The 23,579-nt window shown below is 38.5% G+C and overlaps 1 protein-coding gene and 1 long non-coding RNA gene across 2 annotated transcripts in view; one reads left to right on the forward strand and one right to left on the reverse strand.

Moving 5' to 3' along the window:
* Nucleotides 1-11,942, reverse strand: part of LOC134539814 (stalled ribosome sensor GCN1) — a 151,126-nt gene extending 139,184 nt beyond the window's left edge. Inside the window, exons 1-4 of the mRNA XM_063382099.1 lie at nt 11,843-11,942; nt 11,660-11,762; nt 3,038-3,233; nt 2,007-2,349 (exon numbers count right to left, since the gene is read on the reverse strand). Of these exons, the coding sequence (XP_063238169.1) occupies nt 2,007-2,349; nt 3,038-3,233; nt 11,660-11,762; nt 11,843-11,857 (657 nt within the window). The 5' untranslated portion in view covers nt 11,858-11,942. The remainder of the gene's footprint in view (nt 1-2,006; nt 2,350-3,037; nt 3,234-11,659; nt 11,763-11,842) is intronic.
* Nucleotides 3,167-8,588, forward strand: LOC134539816 (uncharacterized). The gene is made up of 2 exons (XR_010076351.1): nt 3,167-3,255; nt 7,352-8,588. It is a non-coding gene; the product is annotated as an uncharacterized LOC134539816 (long non-coding RNA).
* Nucleotides 11,943-23,579: the final 11,637 nt, after the last annotated feature.

Consider the following 23,579-nt stretch of genomic DNA (forward strand, 5'->3'; position numbering starts at 1 on the left):
GAAGGAACACCCCCTCCCCGTACCCCCTCATCATCCAGCATGACCACATATCAACACATTCTTTGCTTTCTGAACAGTCTCCACCCACCCCCAAATACAGTCATAAAACACATTATTTTATCTAACTGCGGCTTGGTGTTTCAAAAGAGACCATGTAAATCCTTCTACTGACGAAAGTTCAAACAGAGAGGATCTAATAAATATGGAATAAATTTAATAATTGAAACAATTTTCAAACACTATCTACTTGAATTACTATTTCTTCCAATCGATGAAGTCTTTTTAATGAACTAATTATCAAAAATTTGGGGACACATTATATTCAGAGTTACATTATTTTGAAGTAAATATGGTGCTACATACACTATTAGATCGAGAAGTTCGAATAAAAAGCTTCGTAACCTACGGATGAAGTTTTCCAATATAACCATGGTACATTAAAGCCATTATAATATGTACATATACATACTTAAAAATGCCTAAGTCACACAATAAGATCATAAATATAATTATCATGAATTAATGAATTAATTGGAGGTTAGCATTCATCTACATCAGAATCATTAGAACAGTTGGAGCACGATGGGCTGCATTTCTGGGCGAAACAGGAAAACATCAAGTAAAACACAAGCAATCAATGATCCACGCACAGACCATCACCATCAGTAATGACCAATGAGCTGGGGTGGGGCACACTGTAGGGGAGGAGGAAGGTAGAAAGTCTGGTAGGACTGTTTAAAATGGTATGGGGGAAAGGGGTTGGGGGAAGTTTTGTGGGAGGTTGCAGAGCGGGGTTTAGGGGGTACATCCAAAGGGGAGTGGAGATAAACAGATTGAGGAAACAACTTATTCCTGGTGAGGACAGGGCGGGAGTGTAATGGGCTTGAGGGGAAGATACAGGCTGTGAGAAGTGGGAAAGAATAATCGAAGAGGCTTGAAGAAATGAGAGGATAAAGTACTGGTGAGAACTCCTTGCCAATGGGCGAAAGCCCAATTAGAAACATATTCTTGATCAATTTACCCAAAATCCTTTACATAACTATAACTTTAAACGTTACTCCCGTGACTTATAAAAAATTCCCTTTATGTTTGAAATAAATTTGAATAGGAACAAAATAAAGACTCACACAAGGCTCATCCGGACTGTTTGGACTTGTAAATATTGTGTGTAATTTAGTGTACAGTGTTTGGAAACATTTGAATTTTTGAACTTCCCGCGCTGCTTGCCAGCAGCGCCAAGTTTTTCAAGTTGGCAGCCGGCCGAGGTGGGCAGCCCTGCAGCTTCCGGCAACGACGCAACAGTTGTTGTTGAACCATCATGGCGGTAAGTTGTGCTATCGTGCACGCTTGCTGCCAATCGAGTTGTTTGCAAGTGCATCGTCATTAATTGTGTCGTTTTTTATCTGGATTTTACAGTCGCGTACGTCTCTAGACAAAACACCGACCTATTAGAACAAAGGCAGTGTTTTATGCCTTTTGACCTTGGTCAAATCGAAACATCGCGGTTATGCAACAACGTGGGTAAAAGTTACGTTCCCCGACAACCGCGTTAAATAGGGAGTGTACTGTATTCTTGATTGATTTACCCAAAATCCTTTACACAAACTAAAACTTTAAACGTTACTCCCGTGAATTATAAAAAAATTCCCTTTATTGTTTAAAAATAAATTTGAATGGGAACAAAATAAAGACTCACACAAGCCTTCTTAATGTTGATAAATATACGTGGACTGTATCGAGAAGTTTTTTAACCGACGATGCGACATAAATTACACGATAGCATCAGCCCGCACCATTGCGACCCACGGCCATCATGCCGATCGAAACGGAGACTCTGTTTTGTTTCTCACTGCAGGGATGCCACTCTCACGGTTTACGGACGCCGACACACGCAGTGTTCCAACGTGGTGCCAGCTGTAGAAAGCTGGGGCGCGGGTGCAAGTGCCACAGAGTCAACTCACAGCACAGTCCACGCCGAGTACCAAACCGAGCGACCTGGCACGCACCTTGTACCTGTCGACCAGGTCGGTCCTCCCGGCCCCGGCCAGGTGCTGCAGCAGGTACGACCCGAGCACCGCGACGTGGCCCCCCGGCTCGGCGCCGCACAGGGCGTTGCCGTACAGCTCCTCGCAGCCCGGGACGGAGCGCCACGTCGTCGACAGGAGGCGGTAGGCCTTGGAGCGCGCCTTGCGGTCCCGCGCGGCCACCGCGGCCGCCAGCAGCGCCGCCTGGGCCTCGACCAGCGGCTGGAAGTCCGCCTTGGCGCCGTCCGAGCACCTCCCGAGGCCGTGCTCCACCAGCAGGCAGGACCAGCCCAGCGCGTACAGCGCCGTCTGCGACGTGCTCTTGCTGCCGTGCAAGAACAACGTCGTGCACAGTCCACTGTACGCTGCTCATTCATTCCTATTTCTAAATAGGGTTGAGTGCTCCAGGATATACAACATGCCAATCCATATAAATACAAATGTTAACGTTGCACTTGAATCCAGTTGTTATGAAAAGGGCATGAGTCACGAAATCGGCGAAATTGAGTTAGTTCCACCACCATATTGTTTAGCACTATATCCAAATTCTGGGCAAAGAAGGCATGTGTCACATTACTTTGTGTGGGAGAAACGAATGCCTGTATAAGCACAAATTGTCATGAGAAGGGCACGAGTCAAAGACTCATGCCCTTTTCATACAAAATTTGTATTCAGTACGCACACGTTTTTATGTAATTAATTTTTTTTTTAAATTTATATTTTCCGAAAGTTTCAACAGATTGCTCTGAAAATTTTGACACAATGTTGCATGTGTATAAAGTAATTCAAAAAATAAATTTAAAAAAAAAGAGCCTGTATAACTCAGTACATGTGATAAGAAGTGAGACTTCTTTGGCAATTCAAACCTAGACACTTAAAGAGCTCGCTTTATGTCTATTTGGCATCAGTTACATTTCAAAACAATGTTGCATGAAAATGTTTCATTAAAATTCTGCCTTGAAACTGTAATCACATCTCCTCCAGCCACAGGGCTGGCCGGGAGCACCACTCACGTGTGAACCAGGCTCTTGTGGGCAGAGGCCACGTCGCTCAGGGTCGCGGTGAGGTGCTTCATGGTCCAGTCGCAGTGCAGCCTCGTCAGCTCCACTATGACGTTGCGCACGTACGACTGCGATGTGCTGTCCCGGTACCGGGGCAGCGTGAGCACCAGCACCTTGCAGATGCCACGCACGATGCCCTCCGTGATCCCTGGAGCAACAGATGTACACATGTATGTGACATAAGAGTGAACGAAAAAGCACATATTTTGAAAACACATGTGGGGTTGGTTTTTCGAAATCATGCAGACAGCGACAGCATCTTATTTTGTATTTCAAGTGCAATTGTGAAAAGTTTCATCAAGCTTCAGGATAAAACTGTTTCGTATAAAAAAAAAAAATCCAAAACTGTTTTTTTATTTACATTACTATATTTAAACTGTTTTAAGCTTCTAATTTGTTTTCATGTATCGTGGTAATTATTTCCTGATGTTTCGACTTGATTTATTACTGCTGTTTTTTTAGGATGGAATAATTAGAGCGTCAAAACCATTACAGACTCAGACAGTAGTACTGCCAGCTTTACAGCAATCCAACACTCTCACGTCAGCTAATTTCCCTTGAGATTTCTTTTTTTCCCCCTGTCCAATCAAACATCTTATCCTTGTCGCATCTCTCTTATCTGCCTATCAGGTAAAATAACAGATATATATACTAAAATACATATTACCATCACAATATACAGTTTGCTTTAGGCCTGTGCAAAGCTTCGACTAAGCGAATCAATAGAAGCTCTTTTTAATATTCAATTTGATTTTGCCCAAATTTTTTTTTTAGATTTTTATTATAGCTTCACTTGTGATGCAAAGCTGTGCGTCTGATATAAGCTTTGCAATGCTTTTAAAAATTGTAAGCCTAATATTTGCTCATGCATATTTAGTTGTTTTTTTTTTTGGTGTTGTATAAATTTTGTTTGTTGTATAGGTTGTTTTTAAGTTGGTTATTTGAAAAAAAATCAAAAAGTAGCACACTGTTTGCTTTTATGAATTTTTAGTGTTAATATTATACATAATTTTTTTATAATTTTTATTTAATGATGTTACACATAAAAACCTAATTAGTTAATCACTTAAGTCAACCATCAAAAAAATTAATACGTATTCAATTTGATATTTACTTTGCATAAAAAAAACTAGCATTCGCACATGCTTGGATTGCACTATTATTATTTCAATCAACATCATGTAACCAACATTGCCAGTATGAAAATCAAAAGAATAAATTATACACTATCCATTGTGATAAAAGTTAAAACTATAGATAGTTGATTCCAATTAAATTTAATACACAGTTATTTGTGTCCCTTATGTTTAATTAATGCTGGTAAAATAAGATTTTGATTACTAAATTAAATAGTTTCGACAATTACTGATAATGTTTTGTACTTAGTACTGATAATTTTCCCATGTAGGCCCTACTCCATGTTTTGTAGACATATTTTCAATTCCTTATGTTTTATTTTTCTAAAGTTTTCCTGTCCGTGGAAATCCTGTACTGTAATATCAATGGCAAACTTTTGTTAAGCCTGGCTTCGATTTTTTTGCTGTTATAGCAACATGTCAGGGAAAAGTCACTAATTTTTACATTGTAATTCTGTACAACAATGTTTGTAAAACAAAACACAACCAGAGACATGATAGGCAGTGCTCCTAGCCGCCACTTTACCAGGATCCTGTACCACGCAGTCAGCCAGACTACCTTAATGCAAGGGAAAACTTCATGAAGCATGTAAGAGCTACAATCTAGGAGTGCATCGGCAGCTCGTTGGATGATGCACACAACACAACTAAGGTTTGCTGGAACTGTAGCGAACTTTGCCAGCATTCAATGTGCACATTCCACAGTTGAGAAGTATTCACACCAGCTGTGGCTGGTGAAAGTTGCGGTGCAGCAGATGGTAGGACCAACAGCCAGTGGCTTAGCCCCACACCGCACTTGACTTACTGAGGGGGCCTATCCTCTTGCTAGAACGACCCAGTGTTCAGCCATTAGCGTTGGAGAATCAGCGAGCAAAACTTAAGTCCCTACCCCCAGCTCTATTTATCAGCAATATCGACTGATACTAGATCATAGTGGTTATTAACATTATGATACATCAATAATTATCTTAATTATTTGGAACCAATAATAACAACATGTTCTGAACTTATGCTTACAGGTGCTAATTAGTATTTTGAAACCTCAAAAAAAAATTTTCTTTATTATTTATGTATTAATTTACATTCTGTTGATCCCACATGAGCACAGACTCTGAAATATATAACCATTCATTTACATATAATACAAGTATAAGTCTTTAAACACAATAATATTAAATTAACATTGAATATTCATGCACATAAATGAAATTGACAAAAAAAACTAAACAGAATATGATTTATTTAAGTATTACCACCCTTTAATTCAAGAACAATTAAAATATATGGCAAAGAAAAAAAATATATATATATATATATATATATATATATATATATATATATATATACACACATATATATATGAGACCACCAGGAATATGACATGTAATTAAGCTTTAAATTAAATTAAAATTATAAGTTTTTTTATCTTTTTGCTGTAGTGTTAACAGATAAAATTTAAAATATAATATTAATCCAGTGTATTCAATGTGTAAATTTAATCTAAACAATTTTATTTTTGTTGTGCTAAATGCTTCCAAGATTATTCTATAACTTGCTTCCTGAAAATTTGACACCTTTCAGGAATATCTTTGTACTATTCGTTAGGAGATGTATAGCAATTTTTGATTTGGTGTTATGATTGTGTAAGTCAATATTCTTTTGAAAGCGATGTGAATTTTTTATAACAAAGTAATGAGTAGTGATAGATTTTATGGTTTTATTTTTAGGTAAATTTTTTTTAAAACAGTAGTTTTCTGTGTTATTGTTTTTATTTATACATATTGTCATTATTCATAAAAAAAACATATTATTTACAAAAATATGAACCAAAAATATTTCTTAGTACTTATTTCACCAAATTAGTCTTATTTTGATTGACACCTGATACACATATACAGCAAAATTATTTTTATAATAATAATAGGCCTAATAATAATAATGTCTAGAACAGAACTACTCAAAAAAATAACAATAAATCTGTAATTTTTTTTGTTTGAAACATGTGCCATCATAAATGTAAAAATTGTGTTACTAATGTAAAAGATGCAAGATCAAACAATATAATATTGATTTCTTTCCATTCAATTTAGGTCATGCATTCTGGTACACAATTCATGTTACATAAATTACATTCAATGAATTAATCATGATGAAAGATTATATTTTTTGTAATTTGAGTAAAGTTTTGTCAAATTGCTGATTTATTTAATGTTTTTAATAACATTAACATTTCAGTGCTAAATATGTTGTATTAGGAAGCTTTATGGTGTTATTTTGGTTTTATTGCAATTCACCGTATATTCTTGTTCGTAATGAGACATGAGTATAAGTATACCGAGGCAATAGCAATATCCCAAGTCCTGCTCAATATTCACAGTATATAAAGTAATTATACTTGTTTTAGCCCATACAGTATGCATATCTGGTAAATGTGAATGTGCGCATACAAAAATTTCCAGATATTTTTTAATCTTACAAACTAGATGTAAAAAATTGTGAAACTTTTAATATTTTAAAGCTATGTAGATGCTATCAGCAGAACCCGGCAGATGTCTTGCCAGGGTTTATTTATTTATCTCTACATATCTGAAATGGATGGTTTGTATGTAGGCCCCTAATCTAGAATTTATAAAGCATTAGAAATGGTATTCCATTTCTAACTCGCTCACAGTCACAATTACTATTCGTTTTTATTGAGGATCAAGAACAGTAAAAATCACAATAAACCAATTTTCATAGCTGCAGTACCCGGCATTGCCTGGGCTGAACACAGGGTGATATATTGTCCGCGAGTAAAAGAAAAATGGATAGTGCTCATATGACAGTGTGGTGGACATAGAGAAATGAAAAACACAATTGCTGTTTGTATGTCTATGACCTATAATTATCTGTTTACCCATGGCGATAGTTTGAACGGTTTAGAAATAAATGTGCTGAAGCGCAGAGTTTAGTTGTTTAGTCATGTCTCACTTTCGATTCTAGTATGTTTTGGATATGTAAACTGTAAATATCACAAATTATGTGTTTCATAGTACCTACCATAATCAAGGGCTCCACGGAATATACAGGGTGTCCCAAAAGTCCCGCATCATAGGCAATTAAACTGCAAGTGTTTTTATTCATGTTGCAGGTGAACCATGCTGACTAAGGAAGAGCGTGTTGCGATTATCCTGCTCTGTGGAAGAGAGGGATACTCCCAGAGAGACGTGGCAACACATTTCAATGAGCTTTACCCTGAACGACAGCCAGTGTCGCAAAGCACTGTTAGCCGCCTGCTTGAAAAATTTAAGGAAACAGGAAGTGTGGCTGATGCAACCAGATAAGGACGACCAAGCACTCCAAGAGAGGTGCAGGAAACTGTTTTGGCGAGGGTTGTAGCAAGTCCCAAGAAATCCATTCGACGAACCAGCTTGGAATTGGGTGTTCCTCGGTCAACCGTTCAGCGAATCCTGAAAAAGCACAACTTCCACCCTTACAAGTTGCAATTGTTGCACCACATGTCTGAAGATGATCCGGACCGACGTGTGGAAATGTGCAATTGGTTTCTGGAAAAACTGGAGCAGGACGAAGACTTCTTGTCCACAGTGATGTTCTCCGATGAGGCAAACTTATACGTTAATGGTGAGGTGAACCGCCAAAATGTGCGCTACTGGTCCGACGCAAATCCACACTGGAATACCGATGCCAAACAACAAGGAGCTGCCCGGATTATGGTGTGGTGTGCTTTATGGAATGACCAAGTCGTCGGCCCTTACGTTTTTGAGGGAACTGTCACAAGTGAAAAGTACCTGGACATGTTGGGAAATTCATTGATGCCTGATTTGCACATAATTGGTGCTAAACCTCAATGGTTTATGCAGGATGGTGCTCCTCCCCATTATGGCGCGCAGGTTCGTCATTGGTTAGACGACAACATTCCACAGTGGATTGGCCGAAGGGGAACTGTGGAATGGGCTCCTCGATCTCCGGATTTAAACCCAATGGACTTTGCTGTATGGGGATATCTCAAATCCAAAGTGTACAGTGTGAAGATCAGGGACATACACCATTTGCGTGAGCGAATTGCTTCCGAATGCCGCGCTATGACGCCAATTGTGGTACAAAACATTCTGCGAAACATGAAAGATCGCCTGCAGCTGTGTTGTGAGCTTTCAGGCACTCACGTGGAGCACATTTTATGAATTGTTTCACACTACTGTAACAAGTTAGTGTTCTTCCTATGATGCGGGACTTTTGGGACATCCTGTATGAAAAAATATAATTAATTAATATTTTGAGTTTTATGAATTTCTTGCAAACATCAGTACTTGAAAAAAAAAATATGTATAAATCCATAAATTTTTAATGACTATTCAAAACCTCAGAAATGCACCAAGATATTCTGTATTATTTTTAATTTCTGACTTCCCCATGTAACTGGGAGAGGGAGGGGTAAAACCTTCACCCAAATCCCTCCGGCTATTTTCCCACCCTGAGATTCTAAGCTGTATCCACCAATGATTTACACCATTAATGGTAATTCTGAAAGAAAGCCACTTTTCTGGGGGAAAAAAAATCACAATTAATTCCAAAATGCTTTATATAATTTCCTAACATGTTTCTGAAACATTATCTAAGAGGGCACCATGATACTTTGAGTAGTATATTAACCATTTTAACAAGTGGTTAGGTTATGTTAACTGCATTATAAATACTGTGATATCCTGAGAAAACTCATTTGGGTTTGGTTAGGTACATTAAAATACTCCAAAATTGTCTGGACGATTGGTTAGGTAAAGGTTAGCTAAATTTAAAAATACTGCAAAATCATGTAAACCGTTGGTTTGGTTAGGTCAGCTACAATAAAATAGTTTGAAATAATGTGAACGGTTGGTTATATTAGGTTAGCTACATTAAAACTGAAGTATCACAATGTCCTCTTAGAATGATTGAAAAAACTGTCAAGGGAAGATGAAGGGGGGGAATTTAGGAATTTTTTATTACTTTTTATGTCAGAAAAGTGGCCCTCCTTTAAAACTACCTACTTAATAAATTATTAAAGCCACAAAACTGTTAAAAAATTTTATAACAGTTTATTTAGCTTTGCTTCCCTGTAATGTGCCAGATTAAACTAGGTGAACATGTTTCCTATAATTCAAACAACCTACATACAGCAGGCTGGGTTACCTAAGTTGGGTCAACTAAGCTACAAATTATGAGGGCTTAGAGGTTGTATATTGCACAACTAATGAATCCATATATAGTTTCCTTGATTCACATACAAAAAATATTAAAATTACAAAAATGGTGTTTTTGAGTAGGCTACTACTTGAACCAAGAAAGACAGTTAAGTATTATTTTAGATGTAACTATCTACCCAACAGTTCAAAAATTTTTACAGTATTTTAAATATATTTAACACAAGCCAACCAACTGTTTGAAATGTTAAAAATCAGTACCTATTTTGAACTATATCGCAATGTCATTTTACAGAATCATCAAATGTAAAGAAAAGACCTCAAAACTACCATTTAAAGAAGTTTATTTTTAACACACTTTTATTAGCTTCACTTGTAACAAACAATGTAAACAAATCATGGAAGTCGATATTAACCTACTTCTAACTGTTGTACCGATTTGAAACTTTGCAAGTATATGTAATCAGGATGATCCTCGTTACCAAGTGTGATGAATGGGACACATTAAAACAAACTATATGAACCCAAACTCGGGGGGTTCATAAAACAACAATTTGGTATCAGTGAACTGACCTGATGATAGAGCCAAGAGGTGGATAGTGGAATTCTTCAATAGCTACCACATAAAAGAAATTGCAAAATAAGAATTATGGTTGTAAATTAAAAAAACAAAAAAAAAAAACTTTTTAATAGATTTACGATCATAATTCATTATCATATAACAATTTTTTTTTAATGTACAAGATCTTCCGATGTACTGAATTAAAACAGCAAGCATCATTTACCACAGGACCAAGTAAACAGGATCATTCCATCAGAATCAAGCCTTCAGGATACAGGGATAATCTACAATATATAAAACAGAAAAAATGGCATTTTTTTAATTTTCCCTAGTTGCCTATAATTGTGCTAAACTAAACAAAGATATATATATATATATATATATATATATATATATATATATATATATATATATATATATATATATACACACACACACACACACACACACACACATATACACACACACACACACACACACACACACACACGATCGCAGGTAAACAATGAATGGTGCCAGCAGTGTGAAAACACAGGTATTGTAATGTAGGCTGTAAACTATTATTTTTCACGAACCAGTACGAATTAAGAAACCATCCTTTCTGGGTAAATTTAGGGACGTGTGTAGTGTGGGAAAACCATGTTTTCCAATTTTTTCTTTCTGTTCTAAAAGCTGCGATATCCGAGTATTACAAGCTGTTTGCAAGCACAGTAGAGACTCTCACAATACGTAGCCAGTCACTGCAGAGGCAAATGTTAAAAAGGTTAATTACATATGAAGTTCTAGTAATATCAGAATACACCTCCACAGAATCATTATAAATAAAAAAAAGGAACCGAATAAATCCATTTACGGGCATTTACCTTTTCATTCTGAGTGGCACCCTTACAGTATACAATTACACCTATATGATTTACAAGATTTATAATGTTTTAATTATTATTAATACAGTAGAGAATTGCTAATCCGGACTTGTCCAGATCACCGAAAGTCCGGAATAACAGTAATCAACTTTAAAATATATCAAAAATGTTTTATAGGCTTAAGAAAAAAGCTTTATGCTTGAAAAACTGTGTTATATTATAAAGTACTTAAGAAACTATGTACATATGTATGTAACTTACAAAACAACTCGCAGGTATAGACTGGTATAGACTGAGTAATTTCTTGGAAAACATACAATGAGCAGAAAACTAGCGGTATGACTCCCGGCAACTGAGGACAAGAGGACCTTATCTTAGAAATGTATTCTTATTTTTTTTTGTCACAACATTCTTTTACATCATTTTTTTTTTAGATCCGTCCGGATTAACCGGATGTCCGGACTAGCGGGGTCCGGATTATCGAGACTCTACTATATTTTTAAAAAATTCGACCAACCATTATATTCGTACTCATAATCCTACCTACAATATTTTTTACTAAATCCTATAATAAATTCCACATAAGTATTTAGTAATGCTAATATTTAGTCAATTATTGCAAAGACAGGAGGACAGAAAGGGGAAAGAATGCGATGGTGTAGAGGACGGTAGGGGAATGGAATAGGCTGGATAAGTGTGTGTCGGTTGGGAGTGTGGATGAGTTCAGAAGAAAAGTGCGGGGAAAGTAGGGAGAATACTTGCCACCGTGCACTTCTGTACCCAATTGCAGCTATAATAATAATAATAATAAAATAATACTAATAATAACATATTACCTGGGTTTGACAACACCGACACGACATTTTGCAGAACATTTAATCTCTCCTTCCTACTTGCAGTTTGTACGCGAATCGGCAAATCTCGCAAAGCCTTGGTCAGCTATAAAATAAGAAATTACGAAGTTAGAACAAGAACATCAAATGTTAAAGTAATTGAAATTATTTCCACGTGACACTTACCTCAGTCTCGGCCATCCTTAAAATGTAAAACCAAAAACAATACAGAAAACAAGTAAACAGCTAAAAGCTGGTAAGAGGAGTACCAAGCACAAAAAATGAAATTTTCGTATTGTAAATACAGAAATATTTTCGTCGGACTCCTAAAATAACAGGTAATTTCTGTCCATTGTTCCTGCTGTTCACATTTGTCTGCAAATTAGAGCGGCTTAGTATGCAGAAGCAAAACATTAAAAACTGGACAAAAAAAACAACATTCAAAAAATCTTAAATAATTAATACAAACTATAGGCAAATTTTTTTTATCACTAAGCCAACACAGAAATTATTATTTTAGAAAAAGTACTTTTAAATGCTGTTGACAGTGGTATGTGACAATTATGTCAACTTTTACCTTTCGAACTACAGGTAACCAGATATTCAGCCAAAAGAGGTTTGTTTGACTCGAGGTCTCTTTTTGACCTGTCAACTCTCGGGGCGCCCTTTTCCGGAAGCAGTAAGGCGGATGGTCGTTTTACTCGCGGGGGCAAGTTGCTCTCAGGTCACTCAGGTCATGCTCTCGATGCTCCTCCTCTCGAGGATGAGTTGCGAGGGCAAGTCGTCTGCTGGTTGTTTTGGCGCGACTTTGACGATGGAGTCAATATGTTATCAAGCTACATTTGGTGATGACGGTAATATTTTAATAGATGACGACATTGAAGCGGAAAAACATTACAATATCACTTATTCGGCGTCCTTTATTTAACAATCAAAAGATTTGCAATAGTTTCCTAGTACAGGTTAGCTTATGCATACCACAGACGGTTTAAAGTCAAAAAGCAATAATTATATATTTTTTTTTACCTTTATCAAGCTCTCTCATAATTTGTAGTCCAATATATGGTAAATCAATAGCTACTTCATCTTCAGATGAATCTTCCATTTCCAAACAAATTTCTCACGATGTCTGCTATATTTTCCGCCATCATTGTTTTACAACAAATCGCGTTTTCTTCGTGTATTAAAAGTTACCGACTCTTTTTGCCCTCAGGTCAACTTGCTCTCAACTTTTTCAACTCCCGAGGAGCACGAGAGACCTCGAGTCAAACAAACCGTCATGTCCACCAGTTTGGCCTCGGCTGGTATGATAGCACAAGCCCCAAGTGCGCCACCCATCCTACATAATCTATGGGGAGGAAAGTTAGTTCGCCACCCGCCCCTAGATGTAAGACAAAGGGGAATGTAAATTAAGGAAACTTTGTCTACCTGCCCAGCCTAATTCAGGACAAATATGTAAATACCCAGTGTTGTAACAAGAAGCCTTTAAATTATACAAGTGAATGTAAATAGAATATGTATGCACAGGAAGGGTACAGATGTGCCCTCCCTGATGAATTTGTACATACATTGTATATTTACTCTGGCTTCCCAGTAATTCTGGGTAAATAAAATTGCCAGAATGCTTGAGCAGTATTATTTAGGCAGCGACCTCTCTGGAGGACCGCTCCTCCTTCCTACCTCTCCCTGCTCTTGTGCAGTGACCCCTGCTCGGGGACCGCTCCCACTCTCCCCCCCCCCCCCCCCGGACGACCTCTTCATGCTCTTGGGCAGCGACCCCTTCTTGGTGACCATTCCCGCTCCTCCCCTCTGCCCGACCCCCCCCCCCCCTGCTCATGGGCAGCGACCACTGTTCGGGGACCGCTCCCGCTCCTCCCCTCTGCCTGGGACAAGTCAACAAATTCTATAGATGTTAAACTTAAATCAGTAGATTCAGAAGATTAAATCTGAAACAGCAACTTAATGCAAAAAGCCATTTTAATTTAATATTTTATTATATGTACAAAAGTTCATTCCTTCCCTATTTATGGATTTAGTGATATAGATTGCCTGAGAAATACTATATTTTATCCATCTTCATTTTTTGTCTTTGAACAACTGTTAAGAACAAAATATGAAATTAAACTAGCACCGTAGTCAGATATTTGGTTTTAACTATTACTAAACAGAAAGTAGCTTTATTTTTAATTGAGATCTAAAGGGTGCTAGTGTTATGTCTTGAGAACTTTACAACAGCAAAAGAATGTATTTTTAAAAAAGTCAGTTTGATTTGTAGACGTACTACATGTACATATTTTACAAATACACATATTATTCTTCCGCAAGTCACACTTTGCGTGTGGTATTACCATAGCTTTTTTGTTAATGTAATCTACATTGCAATTATTAGTTTATGTGTATAAATAAGTATTAACACAGAATCTCGCAAAAATATTTCATTATAATAATTATATTCATGTTGACGTCGACCCAAGTGTCTCCTCGGCTCCTTCAGGCCGTTATGCCTCGTCAACGTCCTCTCTTGCATTACTAGTGCAACCTAAGTGCAGTGCTACGAGCAGGGACGCACCCGCGTGCGCCCTGGAACGTCCAAAACCGATCTTGTGTGTTGTAAATAATTTCTAATATCTTATACTTATTGTCACTATGTTCCGTTGTAAATATTCACGAGTGTCTACGTTTATGTTAATAATTTATAATGTCCTTTTCTTTTTAATACTTTGCATTTCAGGATTTCTGTATATATTTTTAAGTGCTTATGCTGTGTCCTTATCATGTAGATCGGCAAGCCTGGCCCGCCGCGCGAGTCGCGTCTTCCCCGCCGGCCCGTTTCCCCTTCCTCCCCTCCGCAGCCCACGCGGGCGGGCGACTGAGCGCAGAGTGTCAGTCAGTTGCCTACTGGGGGTCGCACGGGGCGGACATGCTTCGCTCCGCTCCGCGAGAAGTAGCACAGGGTCCGGGTCGCAGCGTGGATGAAACGTTCGTCTACCGACGTGGTCGTCCAGGATGTGACAGGATTCCTCGCGATAAGCCTCGTTAACAAGATCGCGTCTTCGTAACTCCGCAACTCATTACGCTCGAGACGCACGCAGTGCACCTATGGACCTTCCTAATTTCTTAACCTGTATATATCGTTATAGAGTCGTCTACGCATACATCACGAGTCGCGTACGTGCTACGAAGCATCGCTGAACTTTTTGTAACCGGTACGATTCGCTACGGGACCGCATTCGCTGTTACGCCGGTTCTCATTTTGTCTCCAAGTGTTTGTTTCCAGGAGTCCGAGTTGCGGCAGAGGAAAATGCTCGTTTCGCGACGTGCCGGCCAGGCTGCGACAGGAGTCTTCACGGAATAAAGGAGCTCGTGAAAACGGACAGCATCGTATTATCTTTGTTACCATCTACCATTCCTTCCACATAAGCAAAGTTACCTCCTGGTCCCTTACTTTCCGGTCCCGGCCACGTTGGCCTGAACTCACTCCCTCACCGACGAGAGCTACACGGGCAAATCAGGACAGTTCACCACAGGAAATTAGGGACGATAGGCCGAGGGACGTCAATGTATTTATTTGAACTTAAAAGTTACCTGCCATTTAAAAGCCACTAGAGAATCTTGGTTAACTCATGTGAGTTCATGCACAACTGTGATAAAACAAAGCTGATTATGCTCCATTCAATATGTGTCTAAACTATAACTCTGATACAAGATATACCTACATACATTGCTTATTTGTAGGAGCTTTGTAACTGCCATCAGGTCAACCTCAGTTTTTTATTAAACAACATACATGTAGCATTCTAATGAAAAGATACCTACATGACAACACACATGCTGCTTTGGTTTGTCTATTTAAGTATTGCTAACTCTTAAAACTTATTGTTTTGTATAAAGTTAATTCAGTAGTACTGTAGAAAGTCCCGTTATTTCATATTAAATTAATACGGATACCTCAATGAGTTGGTCATATTACTACCACATTCTTGCATTTGGAGCAACAGCAGCTAACTACAAAGCTTCTCTTGGTTTGCTTGCTGGACTTAAATAAAAGGCCACACACACAACTTTGAAACCTAATTTAGCTCACCTTAATTAATAGCACTGTTTTTCCCCATTGCTTCTAGAATATTTGGTTGTGACTTTGTACCGACCGGAGGCCATTTAGCCCGGCCTCGACCCTTCAGTATTGACTCCCGCTGGTGGAACGCACCCCTCGCAAACTCAACCCGGTTCAAACGTGGAGTAGATGCGCAAGTACTCCCAGCAGGGGCGCAACAACTAAATTTCCAAAAGGGGGGGGTTGGCAATATACCTTTTTATAAAGAATCATCGATCCCCCCTATTGAAGCGGGGGGCCCGGGAGTTCTCCCCCGGGAAAATTTGTATTTCAAGGTGGAAAATGGTGCTATTTAAGCAGTTTTATTATCTAAAAATTGATTACACAGCACTTTCTTTGCCCCCACTTCATGGTTTCAGAGGGGGGCAAAATACCCTTGCCCCCCCTGTTGTTGCGCCCCTGACTCCCAGTGTATAAATTTTGTCACCGAACTGCACCTGATGCAAACAACCGATAATATTTCACGGAGTAAGCTCATCAAGCCATCCCCTTAAATTAACACGTGATAAGAAATGTGCGTCGTAGAGCACGAGTGTTAGCCCCCTCCGGGCAAAGTGTTTAATGAACGCCCTTAATTCACATCACGGCCTAGAGCCTTAATTTAGGTAATAAACAAGTGACGCCAACCGCCGGTGCTCCCTCTGGTCCGCAAAGGTCGCTATGTCACAACAACACTTACTCTTAAGTGCCTCGAACACGCCCGAGCGTGATGTCCGCCGAGTGTGTAAAAGTGCGCCGCGACGAACACCAAAGCGACGACAGCGCCCGGCCGGGTGTGTGCAATGCGCCAAATTAAATATGTAATTATTCTTTTAAAACAAAAAATAATCAAATTAATAACAATCAAAAGAGAATTAATTCAAGGGAAATTATGTCCAATTGTTTTATAATCATATATTGTGAAATATGTCATTTAAGAGGCCGTGTCACAAATTTGCGCTCCTATCTATATCAATGTTATTTTAAAAGGCAGTTTTTCTCAAAGTCTATAAGAGGTAGGGGCCGGAAATTTTGCCTACTGAAAGTATACAATACATTTAACATAACCGCTTTTTTCAAATTTAGTTATCATATCATATATTATTTCTGTGATGAAAATAATATTATCAATATTTTGATTTGTCCAGATACATTGAAATTTTGCTTATATTTATAATTATTTAGCAAAAACTGAAAACGCCATTGAAATGTATTGCACATTACCTTCCGATCAGTGTCTTCATGATCATGATGGGTTTATAAACCTGGGTGTAATCAAGTCTTTAACAATTACATGACAACATTTATACTTAATAATTTGGAGATATGCCTTTTCTATCCTCAGCCCCTGAGCTTTTACTATCTGGTCTGGCGACGGACCTGACACTCTTCAACCACCCCAGGGGTCTCCGATTGCACATCTTATCAAAAAAAAAAAAAAAACTGTTCGTTCATTTGTTTTTGTGTTCGAGCGAAGGTTTACTTCTCCATAAGTGCCACAGACTTCACACATTTATGCCAAGGGAATATTCCGCTGATGTGACGCTATACGAATGTATTATTCGCGACCATACAACTTTTTTGTTTGTTATCGGGAAAATGACGCCGCAGTTTGATTTTTTGTGGTGATATAAAATAAATTTTCTTGCTAGGGAATGTTCATTTTGAATTGAGCATTTTTAAATGTCAGCGTAGAATATGCTTATCTGCCCATTTTGTTTCTTTCCATAATAATGAGTAAAGTTAACATTGTCATAGACATTTTATTATATTCGTTTGCCGTCCAAGTACAAATGTCACACTATATCGGACGTAATTCTATTTTTTACTAATTTGTTAGTTGTCATTTTATTTAAGTTATAAATAACAGTAATAAAAATTATTACTTAATAGTCCAGAATAGAGATTGAGTTATTATTCATTTAATAGGAGTTTAAAATATGGTACTACATACATATTTATATTATCTTGTTGTCTTCTTTGTAACTTTACTGGAAGAATGGCATTTGGTATGTATGTTAACTCACAATGAAAATACTTCAGAAGTACTCAATTAACAGTGAACAACCTAGGGCCTATACTAATTTCATTATGTTCATGAAATATAATTGATATTACTAATAATGAACTGTATGTGTTTTGCGTAGAGATATCGTACGAACTGTATGTGGTACAGACCAACATTAGCTAAGACTCTGTAAATAAGTAATTTCAGTTAATGTGTAGAGAATATTAAAAGTTAGAAATAATGATATATATATAAAACAATGCAGAGTAATCAGCATAAAAATAGAAGTTGTTTTTACGTAGCGCCTACTGGAATGTATATTTTGTGTTGAATTATGTGGTATGATTAGTATTCTCTTATTGTAAGATGTGTTTTGTTAAAATCTTATAAAACATCACTTACTGTTGAAGGATTTTCATTTTTTTTGTGATGATCTTACTTAAACAAGTTTTAATTATATTACACATGTATATTTTAAAAGCATTTTAATGTATACTTATAGAATTGTAATAGGCTTTATACGGACTCTCACGATGCATGTGAGCATCTATAATTAATAGAGACCGGAAAAATTCGCGGATTCATTCGGCGATAGGCTAGAAGTCAAATACATATACCTTTTAGATGATTTTGCTATTGGCTTACTGTTCATCTGGACGAATCTCAACCAATTATAAAACACCAACCAAAGAAGGATCGAATCACAGACAAACAAGCTGAGACGACTAACAAGTCAGCAGCAAATGAACTGCCGTTATTTGCCCGAGTGTACAGGGGAATGTGCAGTCTATCCTGAAGGCCGTCGAAACCGCGAATTTTTCCGGTCCCTAATCTACATCAATATTATGGCCGTTTCACAAGATCAAATATTTATTGAATTCAATCTGTTGCATTCATTGTACATGATTTTGGATATGTACATTGAATTCAATACAAATTGAAGATGTTACTCAACTAAGCTTATTCTTATTAACTTATAAGTATTTTGTTTGTTCAGTACATAAAAGTAAAAGATTCGTTATTATTTAAATAATGAGCATCTTTAAGCAATAACGTTTTCAAAATATTTACATAAACATAATGGAATATATTTTTTAAATACTTTATATCTACGATCACATCAACGGCAGTATTATGTAATCAATGAGGTAATGAAATATCCTGAAAGGATATTTTCTTCTCTGTAAAGTAAATTTGTAATGCAGCCCTCTTAATGTTAGTCTTGTGAGTTATTTCGTCTTCTAATATGCTACAGCAATGTATAAAATTAAGTTTTGTTAGTGTTTTAGTCTTGTGTAATGTGATAAATTCAATATTTTTTTTGTATGTTCGTATTCATAAAGGTAGGCTACATATCGTATTAAGATAAATAGTAATATTTGTAAATTTAAATTCTTTGAAACAACGTCGATAAGAGGTTCACCTACCTCTGTTAAACTGTATGATGGTGCATTGTAAAAAATTAGGTAGTCTGACTTAAGTGAGATTGTATTTAGATTGTGTGTGATGCATATGCAATATCTAAGCATATGCATTTATGTTATTATCCTTTTAAAACGTTACATGATGAATTTCGTATACTTTTTAATGTCAACTAACATTATTTTTCACGGACTATTACATCCAGATAAAGAATAATTACCACATGTTTGAAGATTAATTGTATTCCGATACGTTTAAAGTATTAAAATTTTTAGTTTTAGTTTTAGATACGACTCATACTACATTTGTTAAAGTGAGGTTTCTTGATTCTGAATCCCTGCATCTGCAATTTCCTAGTGAGCCGCCGGTCAGATTGTCATCCTCTCAGATTGTCGAGGAACCAGATACATTTTTCGTCGAGTAAACTCGAGCTGTCAACCTTCCCACTAATCCTGTGATAAGGGTATAGTAGCTTTATCACGCGCTGCGGCTACAGTTCCTTCGGTTGAAAAAGCCACTAAATCTCACTGTTAAAAGAGAGAACTTCTAGAGCAGAATATTGGAAATAAACATTTACTGACACGGCCTCTTAAGTCCAAAACTGGTCGGAGCTGTTTTCCCGCGCTTCACGTGTCTAGGCGCGAGCACAATTACTGTTTATTCTGTGGCGCGAGGCCGCAGGGCGGTCTCGAGTTCAGTAACCGTCGGGAGCTCGCAGGGGTCTGTCGCTCCGCGAACGCAGAGCCTTCAACTTTCGCGCTACATTCAAGTCTCAGCAATAGTGTAAGTTCTTCAAATCCTTTTACCAGCTCTGCGCCGACCCCACTCAGTCGCACGTTATTTCGTGCGACTCGTTAACTAATAATTTTATCCCAACAGGGAGTTTTGCATTTATTAAGTAATTTCCATGTCCAGAGTTTAAGGACAGCGTAATTGAGGTACGCAGTTTTCCGGCTTCCACAGCCAAGTAATCGTTATCGTCGAAGGCTCTCAGCCAGCCACGAGTGTCGAGTTCTTACTCGTTAATTTACGTATCTAACTTTCACCATAGGTATTTAAATGTGTAACTTGTAAGGTGCATTCTAATCACGTCATAACTGTTTGATTAGTGACTGTAACGTGTATGTCTTATCTAACCAATCCCACGTACTTTTCGGGACTTTTAATATTTTGCAACATGCTAGATTGCAACTAACTATAGAACATTCATTCGTACGTGCTGTCGTACATAATAACGTCAATCTCTGCATTAGCTGCGGCAACATTGCAACTCCGCGACTATACGCCGCGTCTTTCACGTTGATAATCGGCCACTGTAGAAGTCCGTATATACCACTTTGCAACCTATCTTGGCCTCGCGTATCATCAACGAATAGAGAATCGCGTGCCGCGACGGTCAGACAACAGACGCGGCCAGTACTTGGACCAGTGTGTGTAACGGTTCTCAATAAAGTGCAGTGTCGTGTCAACCAGTTTATTATTTAAGCATAAGGCGTCCTGGGTGGCTTGAACAGCCCGGGTAGGTTACGAACCGCGACGCGCTCCTGCCTACAGCCACGAGGCCAAACCCCCGTTAAAATCCCCGAGATCACTTTTGAAATTAACAACTACGGTACTTAAAAAACTTAGAAAGGCACCGGTAGTGGCGTCACAAGGTGCTGAAGCAATATCCAGAACAAACCCACAAACATAACATAACCAATGGTTTTAACCAACTAGTCAGTAGTCTTTAAGTTGACTCATCTTTTTAAATAATATTTGTTCAATTTTTTAAACTAAAGCTTTAATCAATATTTCATTATACATCTAATGTCAGCATTAATATTCAAACAAGGGTCATGTACAATGAACAAGTAAGTTTTCAATTAAAAACCGAATAACGGTAATTTCTTTTCTTCACTCGTGGTTTGGCGCGCAGCGGAACTGTCCCCCCCCCCCCCCCCCCCTCTCGCGTGACAGCCCAATCCGGAGTCCAGATCATCTCGCGGATGTGTTCGTGTGTTCGGTCCGTGGGGAACCTTCAATTTAGTAACTCATCGATTCTTCACTCTGGTAAATATAGTCATATGAACCAAATCCTTTCTAACGTCAATTCCCCACGCGACCCCGGTTCGGTTTTTACGGTGCAGGGCTTAACCCGGCCGTCGTAATTCCTGCCTTAAGGCCACGGGCCGCAGGGCCGCCTTAAGGTCAGTCACTTTACGGACCTGGCCGTCTTCAGGACAACCAACGAACTCCCCCCTCTAACTGACTGCCTTAGGGAGAGATAATCATAATTAATCAATAGTAGTGTCGTGTAATATCGTGTATCAATTATGTCCAAATTATCAACCAAGAGTAGTGTCGTGCAATATCGTGTACCCAAATATGTCCGTTAATAAATACGTATACAACACGTCTTCAGTTCCAGTGCGTGTATTACATCTGTAGTTAGGCACCATCAGCCACCTTATGCTGAACAGGGAGTGTCACCATTGTCTACTAGCAGTTAATACCACCCTTAAGATACAGCCACCGAGTCTAGGGAAGCACGCTGGGGCCGATCGTACCCACCCCATTGGTTAAACGTACGAGCTAACCTGGCGCCCTCCCGGAAAAACACACGTTAAAGCACCACCAGCCCCTTTGACTCGCTGCGGGACTCGAACCCGAGACCCCGGCCGACGGCAGTTGATGATGCTGTACTAACAAAAAAAAAAAACAACAAATATTGATTCAGACCCTGCTTAAGTCCCTGTCTGTACAAACTAACATGTCGGATAGAATTTCCATTTTGTTTTTGTACTTTGTTGTGCACTCAGTCACTCAGTTCTTTGGTAATTACACTTCTGTGAAACACAAGCTGATGCCCACTAGGATTAGTAAGTTGCGGTATAGTCATATGTAACATGTAATGAGTCATTGCAGGGTGTCATGAGCACAGGCTATGCTAAGGTAATGACTGTTGTGATGTCCATGTGCTTGAAAAAGCATGATGGTTCAGCGGTGGTTTACCACTGAATTCTGCGGAATGATTATGAAAGGGACATCACAAAAACCTATCCTGAAACCAATAATAAGGTTTGAAAAAAAAAATACCTTCTCCTCCCAGGAATCTAACCCTCTCCCATTGGCTCACCAACCAGACTTCTGCCGGGCCTGAGCGTGTGGTGAGTCGCTGTTCATCTGGTTCTGTGCTCCCTTTAACGAACCCTTGACATACTTGTATTAAGTAGTGCGCCTGCTGGCCGAACGCCCGGAACACTTTGGTGCCATGCCTACCTCGTGCATCACACGACAAGAGAGATGCAGTGCCCTCGCTATGGACCTGTGGCTGCTGTGCTGCATGCATACTCCTGATGCCGGGACAAACTTGGTACATCTGCTGGTGCTGATAGCGGCATGCTGTGATCCTCCGTCTCCTGGCGGCACGTTTGAGTGGTTGTGAACTACATCTTCAGTGCTGAAGAAAATTGTTAAGTGTTGACGGCTTCTCCTTCGTGTGCATACTTCCTTTACCCTGGACTGGCTGCCTGGAACTTAATTTCAGCATCACGTCACTAAGCGAAAAGGATAGGAAGTTGAGAGTCCAACATATAAGATCGTGATTCAAGGATAGCCTACAGTCAAATACTGTAGTAGGTTAATATATGAATGTTGTTGAAAATCTGTGAGACAAGTGATGCCAAGCAATCCTGGCGGCATGTGCTGCAACTAGCGATGTAAACAATGCTTTTTAACACCGGTAACGGTCGCACTAGCTGACCCCAGTTCTGGTGCATACATTACGCATCCACACATTTCGCCCCCGAAGAAAGTTCAGCCTAACATAAATTAGGTGCTTTCCTTTTACTCATATTCAAGGAGTTTCATAGAAAACTTCCGGCATGCCATTCACAACACTCAGTGTTGGCAACACACAGATCCTAGGTCCTAATTATAAGTAATAAAAATACATGGTATTAGTTTGTAAGAATGCTAGCTTTACACCTAAGAATGTTTTAGGTTAAGATGTTTAGTTTTAAGAGGTGTCACTTAGTTCTTAAGGTTGTTTGTAAAGCATTAACAATCATGTTACTTAGTAAGTACATTGTTTATTGTAAGTAGTTTACCTTAGTATATTCTGGTACAGGGTAAGTCAATCAGTTCTGACTTTTGCTCTTAGTTTTGGTCGCTTACCCTGGCTCCGCCTTTCAGTGGAAGTTAGTTCCGCCAATTAGCATTTTTCGGCACAATTGTAAATTTGAATTTTTTAATTATTATTTTAGTACTTACTAATTTGTAGCTAAAAAAACTTATTCCACTCACTGCACACCCCCACTTAATCTTTGTCAGGCCAGTTCCCCAATTCTTTCCCAGCGACGTATCTGTTTTTTGCCCACCATCTAATGGTAGTTACACTGTTTTCAGATTTTTGAATC

This window comes from Bacillus rossius, chromosome 16, assembly GCF_032445375.1.
Source record: "Bacillus rossius redtenbacheri isolate Brsri chromosome 16, Brsri_v3, whole genome shotgun sequence".
Lineage (NCBI taxonomy): Eukaryota > Metazoa > Arthropoda > Insecta > Phasmatodea > Bacillidae > Bacillus > Bacillus rossius.